This window comes from Miniopterus natalensis, chromosome 8 (assembly GCF_054644295.1).
Source record: "Miniopterus natalensis isolate mMinNat1 chromosome 8, mMinNat1.hap1, whole genome shotgun sequence".
In the NCBI taxonomy this organism is placed as follows: domain Eukaryota; kingdom Metazoa; phylum Chordata; class Mammalia; order Chiroptera; family Miniopteridae; genus Miniopterus; species Miniopterus natalensis.
This window is the reverse complement of record NC_142088.1, coordinates 39,700,536-39,715,633: the sequence shown is the minus strand read 5'-3', so window position 1 is coordinate 39,715,633 and position 15,098 is coordinate 39,700,536. Positions and strand designations below refer to the sequence as shown.

Here is a 15,098-nt window from a genome sequence, read left to right as displayed (position 1 = left end):
GAGGGAAGGAGGACACCTCGGCGCTTTTCCTCCCGGGACGGCGCTGGGTGAGTCGGGAACGCCTCGCCGCCACTTAGCAACCCCTCTATTAGAAAATCCACGCGGAGGCTCTGCAGGGAGCCGGGCACCGTCTCCCCTTCCAGGGCAGAAGTCACCTGTTGGGAACGGCTCCCGGGTCCTCCTGCCGGGCTTTCTGGCTCTTCCAGGCTGCCCGGACTCCCCCTCAACCCTCCACCCCCCGAGTGTCCTCCCCCCCTAGGCTTTTCACACCTGCCCCCGCCCCCCCGCGGATTTACACCCCAATCCCCCAGCGCATAGCGCTTCGCTACAGCCGCGAGAGTCTTCTCGCCCTCGGGACTCTCCTTTCTCTTTTTCTGTCATCCTTTCCTCGGTTCTTTCTCCACCTTAAACCAAAGGGGAGGAGAATGCATTCCGAGCGAAGGGATTCTAAAGAAAAGCGAAGAAAACAGCCCCCACCGCCCTCCCCACCCACGGAGCGCACCGGGGCGCACGCAGGCTCCATCTTGGGCCGAGGGAAGAGCCAGGCGGCTGCGTTTCGGGCCGGGAGACGCTGCGGAGAGGGGAGGACGCGCAGCCCCGCGTCCCGCTCGCCGGCTGCTCCTCAGCAGCTCGCCTCTCGCACCCAACCCCTTGAGGCTGGCGGTTTGAAGTGTCTTTTCAATGGCAGGATGTGGGTTTGGAGGCGAATGCGGCGCCTTAAAACCAGTACCCAGGTCTGTCCGAGGGCGCTGGTATTTTGGTTCAAAGGCAGCTGCTGGTGGCCCCGAACAAGGGGAAGAAAGGAAGACCCTGGAAGGAGACAGGCGCGCGGCTCAGCGGCGGCCGGGGGACCCCATGGGGACGCGCGGTTTGAGGACACCTCTTCTTACATGGACGAAATCCGGAGAGGACTTCAGGGTGCTCCCAAGCCTGCGAAATGCGGAGGCGCCCACGTCCGGCCTCGTCCCCCGCATTCGCGGGTGGAGGTCCCTGAGAGGGGCTCCTTAAAAGCACGTCCACCAAAGCAAGGCGCTGGAGCGGGATGTGGGGTGGCACCCCCTCTCCGCAGGGCGCCCCTTCCCCGCAGAGGAGCATCTAGGCCCAGGACGTGTGCAGTGGGAGTGGGTTGGAGCTAGGACGAGAAAACTCGACTCTAGGCTGAAACGTGACACGCGCATCTTCACCGGGTTAAACAAACAGCCGAGCAAACTGCGGCTTCGGCGGGGGCGGCGGTGGGGGGCGGACGCGGCTCGCGCCGGCCTCTTTCCAAAGTTGTTAAAACGTGAAAATCAGCAGCTCGGTGCAGCGTGTTGTATGAGCTGAGTGAGGCCTCCCACCCGCGCGCAGCCCCCAGCGAAGCCCGGCGGGTCATCAGGCACGTCCCACTGTTCAGTCCCATTTGACAACTGGGTTAGCCTGGTATCTAGGCGCTTGGCGAAGCGCTACAAAGGGTGCCCTCAATTACCACCAGAAGCTTCTGGTGTGAGTGGCACTTGCATTACTCCCCGGGTCAAAGGCCAGAGCGACAATTAGGAAGTCACTTAGACCGCTGGGGGAAAAGGCGGGATGCCGCAGGCTCCGGGCCTCCCAAGCCTGCGGGTGTAGACTTGGACCGAGAGGCCTCCTCTCCCCTCGGAGGAACTGTCCCCTCGCGTCCTCTCCTCAGTGGACTCAGTAAAACTGAATCCAGTGGGAATACGGAACTGGGCAGGAGACAAACGACAATGTTAAAGTCACGAGCGATAGTGAGCGATGGATCCCAGCTGAAGTTGTGCTCCGAGGGCGAAGCCGGAACACACACAGCGAGCGCTGACATTTGCGTCTCCGCTCGGGCCTCGCTGGTGCGGCCTCCGCCTCGGCGCCTCCTCCCCTCCCGCTTCCTTTCCCACAGCGGGGAGTGGAGTCGGACTGCCAGTTCTAACTCGCATCGTCTCGGGGTGCTTCGGGGGGCTTGTGGCTCGGCCTCAACGGTCCTTAAACCCGGCTTGTTGCGCGCGTGTAAATTTTTAATTGCCCTGTAATCTCTTCAGTCCCCAGCCCGCGACCCCCCTCCCCGCCAGCCGCCTTGACTGGCACGCGCCGGGAGCCCGGGCTCGGGCCGGTCTGCGCGTCTGATTGGCTGCGGGGCAGCTCCCGTCTGCTCTGCCTGCGCCCTCATTGGGCGAGAGGCGCAGCCAGCGGCACTTCAAAGCGGGTGCTCCTCGCACTTAGGCTGAGTTTAGCCGGCGGGATCCCGGAGTCCGCTCGGCGCGAGCACGGGGACGCGGGAGCTGCGCGGGACCCGAGCAGTTCTGCCCAGCAGCCGCCAGGCTCAGCCCCGCTCCCGGCCCCGCCGCGCAGCCCAGGGACCTGCTATGGCCACGTCTATACTCGGGGTAAGTCGGCAGTGCGGCAACGCATTCGCTTGTTTAAACTGGAGTAATTTTTCGTTATGGCTTCTCCGGATAACTGTTGCTGCCGGACTGTAGCTTCAACTTCTTTCAGCACTTTCCACATCTTAGGGACTGATTCTTTCCGAGTTATTGGCACCTAGGGGGTGCCTTGGTAAGAGAGTGATTTGTTAAGCAAGTCCTTTTAAATTTGGCTTTTAAGAAAACCTAGAGGTTTCTTTTCTTCCCTCGGTGATTTATACCCCATCCCCCCCCCCCCCCCCCCCCCCGCGCTTCGGGATTGTTGCAATTATGCGACAGTGGTGTTTCCAGAAAACAGCCTTGATAGGTTTGCAGTTCCTGTAGTCACGTTAACAAACATTTACACGTCTGTGGCTCTCCAGTTCGCTTGGGACTCAAATCCATCGCTGGGTTACTTCTCCATGAATTTTTGTTTTCATAATCGGGTTTTGGGGTGAATAAACATTGAACACAACATTTTCTACTAAAAAAGAAAAGCCAAGTAGCAGCTGCCCTCGGTGCAGTGCCCGAGCTCCCCGCCCCCGGGCCTCCGTGTCGGCCCTTCGCCCTCGCCCGGAGTTTGCTGCGGTTGTGTTTACCTCCCTGCTTCACCCCCGAGGGCGGTCGGGGGGCGTCCGTGAAGGAACGGGCTTGCGGCGAGCCGGAGGCGAGCAACCAGAGTCTGATTCTGGGCCGGGGTTGCAGCGACTAAGGCGGGGAGAACCGAGACATCTTTCATTTGTAGCCCCAACGAAAAACAACTTTCCAGCTCCGGGCCCGTCGCCCCCTGTGGTCGCCGGTGCCCCGCGCGGGCCGCGGCGCGTCCTCGGTGAGCGCGAGGGGAGGAGGCACGAGCCGGGGAGCCACGACCCCCCGGGACCGCCGCGGGGCGATTAGGCTGCTCACGGGTGCACTTTGTGTCTCCCTCCCACTTCTTCCTGCCCTCCTCCTCCTTGCTCCCTCCCCTCAACCCCCGCTTTAGGAAGAGCCTCGCTTCGGAACGACCCCCTTGGCCATGCTGGCGGCGACCTGCAACAAGATCGGCAACACGAGCCCGCTGACGACGCTGCCGGAGTCGAGTGCCTTCGCCAAAGGCGGCTTCCACCCCTGGAAGCGCTCCGGGTCCAGCTGCAACCTCGGGTCCAGCCTCTCGGGCTTCGCCGTGGCCACCGGCGGCCGCGGCTCGGGCGGCCTGGCGGGCGGCTCGGGCGCCGCCAACAGCGCCTTCTGCCTGGCCTCCACGTCCCCCACGTCGTCCGCCTTCAGCAGCGACTACGGCGGCCTCTTTTCCAACTCGGCGGCGGCGGCGGCGGCGGCGGCCGGGGTGTCCCCGCAGGAGGCAGGAGGCCAGTCGGCCTTCATCTCCAAGGTGCACACCACGGCGGCCGACGGCCTGTACCCGCGCGTGGGCATGGCTCACCCCTACGAGTCGTGGTACAAGTCGGGCTTCCACTCGACACTGGCGGCGGGCGAGGTGACCAACGGCGCGGCGTCGTCGTGGTGGGACGTGCACAGCAGCCCGGGCTCGTGGCTGGAGGTGCAGAACCCCGCTGGGGGGCTCCAGAGCTCGCTGCACTCGGGCGCCCCCCAGGCCTCGCTGCACTCGCAGCTCGGCACCTACAACCCCGACTTCAGCTCGCTCACGCACTCGGCCTTCAGCTCCACCGGCCTCGGCTCCTCGGCCGCCGCCGCCTCGCACTTGCTCTCCACCAGCCAGCACCTGCTGGCGCAGGACGGCTTCAAGCCGGTGCTTCCTTCCTACTCGGACTCCAGCGCCGCGGTGGCAGCCGCCGCCGCCAGCGCCATGATCTCGGGGGCCGCGGCTGCAGCCGCCGGGGGGAGCTCGGCGCGCTCCGCCCGCCGCTACTCGGGCCGCGCCACCTGCGACTGCCCCAACTGCCAGGAGGCCGAGCGGCTGGGCCCGGCGGGGGCGAGCCTGCGGCGCAAGGGCCTGCACAGCTGCCACATCCCGGGCTGCGGCAAGGTGTACGGCAAGACGTCGCACCTGAAGGCGCACCTGCGCTGGCACACGGGCGAGCGGCCCTTCGTGTGCAACTGGCTCTTCTGCGGCAAGCGCTTCACGCGCTCGGACGAGCTGCAGCGGCACCTGCGGACTCACACGGGCGAGAAGCGCTTCGCCTGTCCCGTGTGCAACAAGCGCTTCATGCGCAGCGACCACCTGAGCAAACACATTAAGACGCACAACGGGGGCGGCGGGGGCAAAAAGGGCAGCGACAGTGACACGGACGCCAGCAACCTGGAGACGCCCCGCTCGGAGTCCCCCGACCTCATCCTGCACGACTCCGGCGTCAGTGCCGCCCGGGCAGCGGCGGCGGCCGCAGCGGTGGCAGCGGCCTCGGCGGGAGGCAAGGAAGCCGCGTCTGGCCCCGGCGACTCTTAGAGGTCTGGCGAGAGGCGCCAGCGAGCGAGCAGAGACGCCGGGAGCAAGTGAGAGGTTCAGAGGGCGAGCGAGCGAGGGACGGACGGCAGGGGCTCGGCTGACGCTCGGGGCCAGCGCGAGGTGGAGCCCACCGGGTCCCCGGCCGTGCCGGGAGCGCCCCTTTGCTGTCCGAGCCCACCTGGGAATTGAACGCGTGGTCCAGGAACAAAAGCGAACCATCCTCTGATACCAACATCATTTAAAAACTGCACACACGTACATACACACACACACCGGAGACCTACGACCAAAAGCGCGCACACTCGCGCACACACACACCACGCGCAAAAACTTCTCGAGCGAAGAGCAATACACAGAAACGCCCTCTCCTCCACCGCCCACCCCCTCCGCCGCCCTTCTCTTTCCTTTCTCCAAAAACAAGCCACCACCCTGCAAAGGACTGTCAGAACATTTGAAAACAAACGGGACCTATAAAAAAAAAAAAAAGACCCTTTGTGTGGATTATATTATATATAAAATGCTCCAAGTCCTGCTTGATATCTACTTACAATGAGACTTTTTTCCCTAAAAAAGGAAGCATCATAAAAGGCTTAAGGTGAGAAATTAAACTGGAAGTCTAGTGACAGCTCTGTATTTCATAACATCTGTATAAATAGGGGTCAAAAGATTGTGTTCTCTCTTATTTTCTTGTAAATGTTCATTCGAATAGAGGGTTTTTGTTTTTGTTTTTGTTTTTTTGGTGAATTCCTGAAATTCAGGGAGTTTTTTCTTTAATTTTCTGATGCACTTTGTGAAAGTCAGTATATATGTAAAAGATATTTAAAATGTTGAGTTATCATTTCACTCACAAACACGTAAGTTAAGGTCATTTAAAGAAATTAAATGCGTTTATCTGTATGAAGAAAATCTTGACATCATATTTTCATTTTGGTATTAAAGGACTCTGAACAATACACTTCATTTTTAAAACCCTGTTCCTCAATAACCTTTATGTGGGTTGACTTTTTCGGTTGGGAAAAAAAATTCCCTTAATGTTAGTTTTAGGTAATGTAAGGTTCATGTAAGTTATAAAAGCCATAAACATATGTTTTTGAGGAGTCAAAATTATTTATTTGTATATTAACAGCGTAAATTAAATTGGGTTATAAGAACGTGTAGTTGTATTACTTAATGGGAGAGTTCTCAAAAGGTGACATTTTAAAACTCTGGAGCACCAAAAAAAAGCAAAAGTCTTTGGCAGTTTTAACTGGGAAGGTGCTTACACCTCCCGGAGGGGGTCAGAAAAAACTCCAATGGATTTTGTTTGTTTTTTAAAAGCAATTTATAAACAATCTGAAAGGGGAAAGCTTTTTAAAAGAAGTCTTCTTTCCCAAGGCTCTCTACGTTGGGAGGCGACTCAAGGGAATAAATCGCTGGAGTCAATACTCCGGAAAAGACATTTCATGCCTAAATGAAAATCTTGTTAAATGTTATTAATTTTGACTTAGAGCACACAGCAGCCCCCTGTGCCTTGTATTCCCTTATTAGGGATTCATGTCTTATCAAATATCTAATTAATCTCCTAGACATCATTTGTTCTGGCCAACTTTATCTCAGCTGGTCCACGGGGAAAACTCCAAATATTCTCCGTGACAAAGCTCCCTTGAAGATCTTTTTAATTGTCTAAATTAACTGCACCAAATTTGCATGTCAAACGGTAAAGGGCAACCTGAGATAAAATGTAAACGTTTTAAAAGCCCCCAAACTAAGCACTTGATTCGATAACTAGTCTTTTTAATGTTATGGAAGACAACTGCTCCTTTCCTTTTCAAAGACGGCTGATCTATGCAAATAGTGAATTGGAAATGCCTAGGTCCCCGCGCCGTCAAATGGCCCTCGCAGGTTATTTGAATATCAGTGGCGCTGCCTCTGAAAAGGTTCAAGGATGCTCTCTGACTTCTTTGTGATTACTCAGTGCGGCGTCTTATTCTGAAGAAAAAAACCTCAGGAATAATTAAAGGCTGGGATCAGGCCTGGGAACACATTTGGGACAGGAATCTCATTTAGACAGTCTCTTTCAAAATAAGGCACAGTTAAATTGACCAGAAGGCAATTATTGAAATGAAAATTATTTTCACTCTCTTTGTCTTCTGACCACCAACTTAACAGCCCCAGTTTAAAAGAGAGGGAGAAGAGAGGGAGAGACGAAAAGAAAATTAGTAAATGAGATAATTTCACAATTCGAAAAAAATGTTAATTTAGAAAATAAAAATGCGTATTTACAGAATAAAATATTTCTAAAAGGCTCCCCACACAATAGGCAATACAAGCAAAGTCAGCCTCAGTGGAAAAGAAAATTTGATTCCTGTCCATCTTGGGAACTTGAATGAGGTTTTTGATTTTTAGGAAAGAAAAAATAAATTATTGTTATTAACAAGCAACAAAATGTTTTCTCGGAAACTGCTCTGAAAAGCCAAGTAACAAAGTAGCGATAAAACAGATCAAAGGTCCTCAGAGGGGCGTTTGCAGCGTGAGGTTCGGTGGCTTCCTCCCGCTGCGCCTTGCGGTCCGCGCAGCCTCGGGTGCCCTGCTCTTCTTCCTCGAGGTTTTTTCTTTGCTTTGGCTATTTTCTCTCCCAGATCAAACAGTTCGTAACTGGGACCTCCCATCCCACCCCCCACTCCCCGCGCGCCTTTTGGTTGAGGTCTCGTCTTCTGGAGGGACTGGCAGGGGTGCGTTTGCTCGGGGGCTTTGGGCCGAAGCTCTGGACGCCCAGAGGGTGCCCGGCACGTTTGGGGTGCGGGCCAGCGGCGCAGCGGTGAGGGTGCGGCGGGTTTTCCTGAGGGGCTAGGGCGCCCGGGCGTCTGTCCTCGGCAGCTTTGTTTCTCGTGGATAATAACGGCAGATCAAAGGGCCTGGCGGCGCAGGTCCCGCCGGCCGCGCGCCTCGCTCCGCAGCCCAGTGATCAAGGCCTCTGCGCGCTGCCTGCCCCGCGGGTCAGAGGACGTCCATCACCGCGGCTCCGGGGGCCTCGGGCGGCGGCGGGGCCCGCGCGTCCGGCCGGGAGACCCGCGCGCAGGGGACCTGAACCTGGTGGGAGTGGAGTTCTTGCCCCCCGGCCGAACCCAACAAGTGAAAACAGACCCCAGCCCTCCTACCGAAGCCCCCCAGCGCTGGGGGCCCCGTGGGGGCGTTGGGGGACTTTCACCTGGGCGGGTGGACACCCGCAGAGGCCGAGCGACTTGTTGAGAGCGTGAGTGGGAGGAGAGGGCCCACGAGAGACGACTTAGGTCTCCACCTGAGGAGGGGCAAGTCTTCCCAGGGCCACCTCGGGCTCCAGCGGCCTGGGCGCTCGGGCTCCGGGCCGGGAGGAGCGGGAGGCCGCGGCCGAGGGTCGGGGCTCCGACGGGGCTGCTCCTGGAGGCGGTGTGGGGCGGGGGCGCAGCCCCGACCCTGGGTCCCACTCAGGCCCGGGGGAGGGGGTGTGCGATTTCGTTTCAGCGGGTTTCTCCCAGCCTTTCCAGCTCTGCAGCTCCCTGCGCAGTAGAGGAATGAAGACCAAGTTTTCCCCCGCCCTGCGCCTACCCTAGGCCCAGTCTATACCCTCCCCCGGCGGGTTATTTTTCTTTTCTTTTCTTTTCTGGCCTTACTTTTCCTCCTTTGGAATGAATTGGGTCCCACCTGATGAGGAAAGGGAAAAAAAAGAAAAGAAAGATTTTCTTTCCTCAAGGAGGAAAAGCAACATTATTTTGATGAGATTAGATTGTGCACCTGAACGGCCTGTCTGGACATTCCGTCAAATCGTTACAAGTCGCGTAAAATTGAATTTCTTTTTATTCAGATGGAAACTTTATTTATTTTAACTCTAATCTTATTTACATCTATTATCTGTATTCACCACGGCTCTCTCCCACTACAAAAATGCAGATGAAGTAAATCTCACATAAATCCCGCCCATTTGTGTAATTGGTACACTAAGTGTTTATTTTAAGTGAGAATAATTTAGCTACAAATTTTCTTAAGGAATAACATTCTTAACACATTAAAAAAACTGAAAACTCTGATTTGCTTTTATGTTTGACAGTCGTTCTTGATTCCCCGCAGAGGAGCGCGGCGAGTGCGGCTCGCGGGCGCCATCTAGGGGCCCGGGCGCTGCAGGCCGCGCGGCCCGCCTCGCCCGCCGCCGCCGGCGCCCGGAGGCCGGCGTTCGCCGCCAGCCGCAACCCAGCAAAGCAAGAAAAGAAAAGCGAGTTTTCGTGCTGGGGGATGAGGTGGGATGAGAGTGGGGAAAGGGGAGAGCCCCGCTACTGGGGGGCACGGCTTAGCAATGTCCAGTTCACAGCTCCAAGAGAAGGAGGTATTTTCTGAAACGTGCTAACTGAAAATCCAAACAAAGTAAACAAAATAACGCCCTGCTTGGCCCTAGTCTTGGAATTGTTGCGTTTAATATTCCTCTCGAGGCAACTTCAGGGTCTTCCGACTCCGAGGTGAGCGCGCTGGGTGCTGTCGGCGGCGACCTGGACCCCGGGCTGGGCACCAGGGTGGGCGCAGCCCTTCGCGCTCTTCGCCCAATGACCCCAGACCCGAGGGCTCCGGGTCCGCAGGGCCCGGGGGCAGTATCCGGGCCGACCGGACCCAAGTTGATTAAACCGGGCAACCAGACCGTCCGACACCCCAGGTTCCCCTTTGGAGGGGAGCGAGGGACCTGCACCTGGGGCGGGCCGGCCGGAGCAGCCCTGCCCGGGGGCGTCCTCCCGGCGGCTGTTCCACCTGAGTCGAGTGCGGGGGGCTGCTGGGCATTCCCGGGCCCCGAGGGGCGCGCAGGGCGCGCAGAGCGCGCAGAGCCAGAAGCCCCCGAAACCCCTCGCCCCAGCCCCTCGGGAAGGGTCCTCACTTCCTGCTGGTGCACACTGACCCCCTTTGTCCCACCTTTTCTCTTTGAAACTCAAATCTAAAATCGGGTCACCGTTGGGGGCGTCGACCAATTTTCTCTCCTTTGGGAGCATCGCCCTCCCCCCGCCACCCCTTCCCCCGCTCTTCCTGGCCCCCCAGCCCACCCCCACCTTCAGACTTCACGCTGCGGCTTTCTCTTCCCCTTTCCGGTCCCCCACCACCCCGCGCGTTTATTGTATTTTGCTCGGAAAAGCTGCACCTCCAGGTCCCGCGCCCGAGGCCGCGGAGGCGCCGTGGACCGCAGCAGCCGGAGCGCCCGGCTCGGGTCTCACGCCCGGGGCTCAGCCACCTTTACAGCGGACGCCTCGGCTGGATTTGTAGTTGCTGTTTTAATACAAACCCCGCCGCACTGCCTGTTTCCAAGATGTGCTAATTACTACTTGGATAGCAGGGCGCAAAGTCCTTGTCCATTTCCCGGCACAAAGTAGGTTGCTAGAAAATTTGAAATTGCCTTTCAGCCTAAAGCTGCCTTACCTGAATGTCATAATTACAGTAATTATGTACATCCAAATTACATGCTAATTAAATTAGAATCAAATCGTTCTAAATCGAAATCAAATGAGGTAGTGAAGAATTAATCAATGACAACATAAATAGAGAGCTTCCTTCAGAGATATTTATTGTAACGATCCAAGGAGGAATTTGATCTGAAAAAGTCACCTGTTTATTTACTTTCAAATTAGTAATCAGTTATTATCCCTTCTCCATAATTTTAACCGTTCAGTGTTATTTACCCCCCACCCTTTCCAGACGCAAGAGTTTATAGAAATATGAACGAGGTACACGCATACAGACTGCCTACCCGCTGTATTACGGATATAAATGTATCCAGTGTGTTTGCAACTCCTGTTAAGGGTCAGGCTTCAGGATGTCCGTGGGGACACATTCTTCCAGCGCCTGTTCTCAGGGATCCGGGAAATTAAGGACCTAAGTTTTTAGATTTTCCAACACCCTCGCACTCTCGTTCTTTGGAAATTCATACGAGGGATTTTGCATTGTTTTGCAAACGTCTCTTTCGGGGTAATTCATATCTAAAAGAAGTGCGAAGTGATAGGGTGCCTCCCCCAGTCCCTTTTCTGCTTGCAGATTGCTGGAGAGAGTTGACATTTTCCTTTTTGCTCCAGGAGCGTGATTAGCAGCGGCGTCCTGAGGCTCCCTCTTCACCTGTGGAGCCCGAGCGACGAGAGAAATTCGCTCGCTTTCCCGACGACCGAAGGCGAGTCCGCCCTCCGACCCGCGCAGGGGCAACGCGCCGAGGCCCAGCGAGCTCAGGCGGGAACTGGGGGCCGGGGCGTGCGGCCGCCGCGGTGCCCCGCTGCCCTGGGCGCAGCTCCGGTGGCCCGCAGCCTGGCGGGGTGGCCGGGGAATTTCTTCTGGGGAGGCCACCGGCGTGGGGCGTGGGGGAACCGTTGCTGAGAGCTAAACCGACCCTTTCCCTTTACACTTTGCGGGTGGGGAGTCAAGCGGCCGCCTTGCGCATGAGGCACATCCTCCTGGGGGATGCGCCCCCTAATTCTCAGCCTTCCCATTTGGATTTGGGTTCCTAAGATTCCCAGCAGCTGCTCTAGAAGTCAAGTACTGTAGTACGCAGGGCTAGCGTCGCCTCTGGGGATGGGATCCCTCTAGCACCTACACCAGCCCCTTTCTGGCTTCCTTTGGGTTTAGGGAGAGGTCCTTGGGAGCCCCGATTCCGCCAGCGACGGAGCCCCGGCACCTCTGCTTCTGCCCACCCCCTCGGGACGGCCCTCGAGTCGAAGACACTGGCTCACCGGCCGTAGGGGCCGGAGCGTGCGCGCCTTCCCATTACAGTGCCGGCAGCTCCCGCGTTTCACCCCGCAGCTGGCTTCATCATTACTGGTACACTCTGAGGGTGGTGGTAAGTGTGGCGTGAAGGGAGAGAGGGGGAAGGGGATGGGATCTGTTTCCTCTCCGTCAGCAGGACCCGGGCTTAGGGACCTCATCTGGAGAGCTCTCAGCTGTCATCGGATTTCCCAAACCTTAGAGTTCCCGGTCGTTTTTGTTCCTCACAACTCTTTAAAGGATTTCTCCTTTTTGATCCAATAAACAGTCCCAAGGCCTGCAGCTATTGCATGCCTTTCTCTCTTTTCAAGAAGTGGTAACTACCAAAGTTTCCTTTTCAGAAAACCTAAATAAGGTTTCTAAATATCCTTCAGCTACTCAAGTTAAAATGTAGCTTTCTTCCTGATCTTTAAGCGCAGGGTATGGAGGAAGCCGCTTCCACCAGCTTCTTGGCCCAGTCAGTGGTCATTAGGTAAGGTGAGTGAAATGGCTCAGGTGGATTTTGGAAATCTTTGAGCTTCAATGCTAAAGTATATTAAATGCTTGGTGATTAAAACTGGAAAACGCTGTGCTCCCAGCAGAGTCTACTGATCTGATTCACTATCAGCTAGGGGTCTCAGGGAAGAACAGCAAGATAGGTCTCTCCAAGCCTGTCAGAGAAAAAGCTTTTTACAGATTAAAACTGTATGATACAAAACAGGATCTCTATTTCACATCGCAAGGTAAGCAGACCTGCTGCTTTGCTGCAGCAAACTCTTACTTTGGCACATTTATTAAATGAAATTATGACTAACCACATAACATTCAGATAAGCAAACAAGTCCTAATCCTGTAACCTGATCCATCTTGGCCATTTGTAAATCAACAGCACCTCCTACAGGAATTAATTTGCTAGTATTAAATTATGTTAAATATTAGGCCAGGGTAAAGGGGAGTGCCCCCAAAATGTCTAAGTCTGCCAGTGTGTTTCCAGGGCCCAGGACAAATAAACGTCACTAGGCACACCCAGATTTCTTTAAAAGAATTTCCCTATTGAGGCTAAGAATGACAAACATCATACTTTTCCTGTGGTTTTTCTAAAAAATGTCACCGTTGAGGACTTTTGTTCTTGAATATTATACTTGAAGGATTCCTTTTTGGCTTTTAGTATTAGGCTCCCTACACATACAACTAGACATCCCTTTTATTATGAAGTTTCTACCCGGTTTCTACCTTGTATTTCAAAAGCAAAAGTAGAATTGAGATGTCCAACATTTTTATTTTAAAAATCACTTTCAATTCCTTTAACCCATATCATTACAGTATGCAGAATAAGGTGAGCCTCTTTAAAGATCTTATCATGATATGTGAAAATGCCTTCCTTCAGTTTTTCAGTTTGAAAGGTTGATATGCTAACCCCTTGGGGCTGTCTAGCACCCTTGGGTGACCAAGGCTAAAAGCCAAACAGCAAATCAGTATCTTCCATAAATACATGGGAATTTTCTTACCCTTGGATGGGTAAGTTGATAGCACTGTAGATTTTTTAAAAATTCCTATGGCCACATAAAATTAAAAGAGGACCAACCACACTTTTGTGAAAGTCAAATCAAAAAAGTGTAAAAAATAATGTATTTCTTCAATTCATTTTAAATTACATGATGCATTTCAACATTTCTCTTCATGAACACTGAATTTGTTCAGAAAGCCTTTAAGGAAGTAGATACTGCATAGGTTTTGACATTATAAAAATTATAAAGTCTAAAAAGGCATGAGAAAATAATTAGTGCAACACTAATGAACTCAAGATGTAAATCAGCAGTCTTTATCATTTTCAAATGCATGCTTTCTTTTTTTAAATGAAGGAAAGAGATCTTTTAGGAGCACTGTAAGTTATTAAAGAATACTGTAGATGGAGTTCAAGTTTTCCCCACTAACTCCAAAAAATCTAAAAAAACAAAGGGTTGCTTACACCTTTAGTTAGTTGCTTCTAAATCAGAGGACATTTGTGTGTTCTTATACAAGACAAAGAACATGTGTATCAGACTACATGGAGTGGTTTTATCTATCTCTTCTTTTAAACTTATTTACTTATAGAATTTACAAAATTATGACGGCTAACCCTCAAAACCGTCTACTCAGTATTTGCATTATATTACACAACAGATTTTTTTAAAAATGTGGAACCCTGATAAAAATACTTGTGCCAATGATGTTTATATATTTTTTAAAACTGCATGTTACTTGTAACTTGTACTAGATTTTTCCTATAGTTTCCCTTTACCAGATCCTTTGAAACACAGTAAATTTTGCAGCTAAGTTTAAATACGCCTTATATACCAGTACTCATAAAACATATCTGAATAGTTTACATTGGTCCATTTGTGACATTACATAAATACTTAACCTTTAGAAGTCAGTTCTTTAATAGCTGTATGCCAGTAGTAGAAAGACCATCTGTGCTAGGTAGAATAATGGTCCCTTAAAGATAAACACATCCTAATCCCTCAAAACTGCGAATATGTTAAGTTACATGGCAAAGGGGAATTAAAGGTTGCAAATTAGGTGATTTTAAAACAGGATGATTCTCCTGGTTGGCTCATTATAATCACAACGGTCCTTAAAAGTAGAACAGGGGCCCAGCTGGCATGGTTCAGCAGTTGAGCATCAACCTAGGATCCAAGAGATTGCGGTTGATTCCTGGTCAGGGCACATGCCCAGGTTGTGGGTTCGATCCCCAGCAGGGGGCAGGTAGGAGGCAGCTGATCAATATTACTCTCTCATCATAGATGTTTTTCTCTCTTTCCCTTTACTTTCCTCTCTCTCTGAAATCAGTAAAAACATATTTTAAAAAAAAATGAGAAGAGGGGCCCTGGTCTGTGCAGCTCTGTGGTTAGAGCATGAGCCCGCAAACGGAAGGGTTATGGGTTCAATTCCCTGTCAAGGGCACGCACCTGGGTTGCAGGTTTGATCCTAGGCTCCCGTTGGGGCATGTGCAGGAGGGAACCAATCGATGTGTCTATCTCACATGGATGTTTCTCTCTCTCTCTCTCCCCCTCCCTGCCACTGTTTCTAAAAATCAAAGGGAAAGAATATCCTCCGGTGAGGATTAAGGGAAAAAAAAGTAGAAGAGGGATGCAGAATGTCAAAGTGTCAAGTGATTGATTAGACATGGGGCTTGCCTTGCCTGTTACCTCTGAAGGTGGAAGAAGGGGCCAGGAGCCGAGGAATGCAGGCAGCCTCTGGAAGCTGGAATAGGTGAGCAAACAGGTTTTTCCATTAGGGCCTCCAGAAAGAACCAACCCTGCTGACACCTTTATGTTACCCCAGTGAGACCAATTTCAGACTTCTGATCTTCAAAACTGTAGAATATTTTTGCTGTGGTTTTAACTTTGAGGTAATTTGCTCTGGCAGCGTAGAAAATTAATGTATCATCCAAATATAAATAGCTTACTCTGGGTAACAAAGCACCTGAAGGGAGTTTAAAAGTTTTAAAGAAATACTGATCAACCCATTATTTAATTCATACTAGCAAATTTCAATAATGTTTACACTTTGCTTCTAGATTTAAATTAAAAAATTAAATTATACCCATTCAA

General features: G+C 52.8%; 1 protein-coding gene across 1 annotated transcript; it reads left to right on the top strand.

Moving 5' to 3' along the window:
* Nucleotides 1-2,301: 2,301 nt before the first annotated feature.
* On the top strand, nucleotides 2,302-4,791 carry SP9 (Sp9 transcription factor). The gene is made up of 2 exons (XM_087819412.1): nucleotides 2,302-2,375; nucleotides 3,373-4,791. Exons 1-2 carry the CDS (start codon nucleotides 2,355-2,357, stop codon nucleotides 4,789-4,791), a joined length of 1,440 nt encoding a protein of 479 aa, XP_087675538.1. The 5' UTR covers nucleotides 2,302-2,354.
* The last annotated feature ends 10,307 nt before the right edge of the window (nucleotides 4,792-15,098 follow it).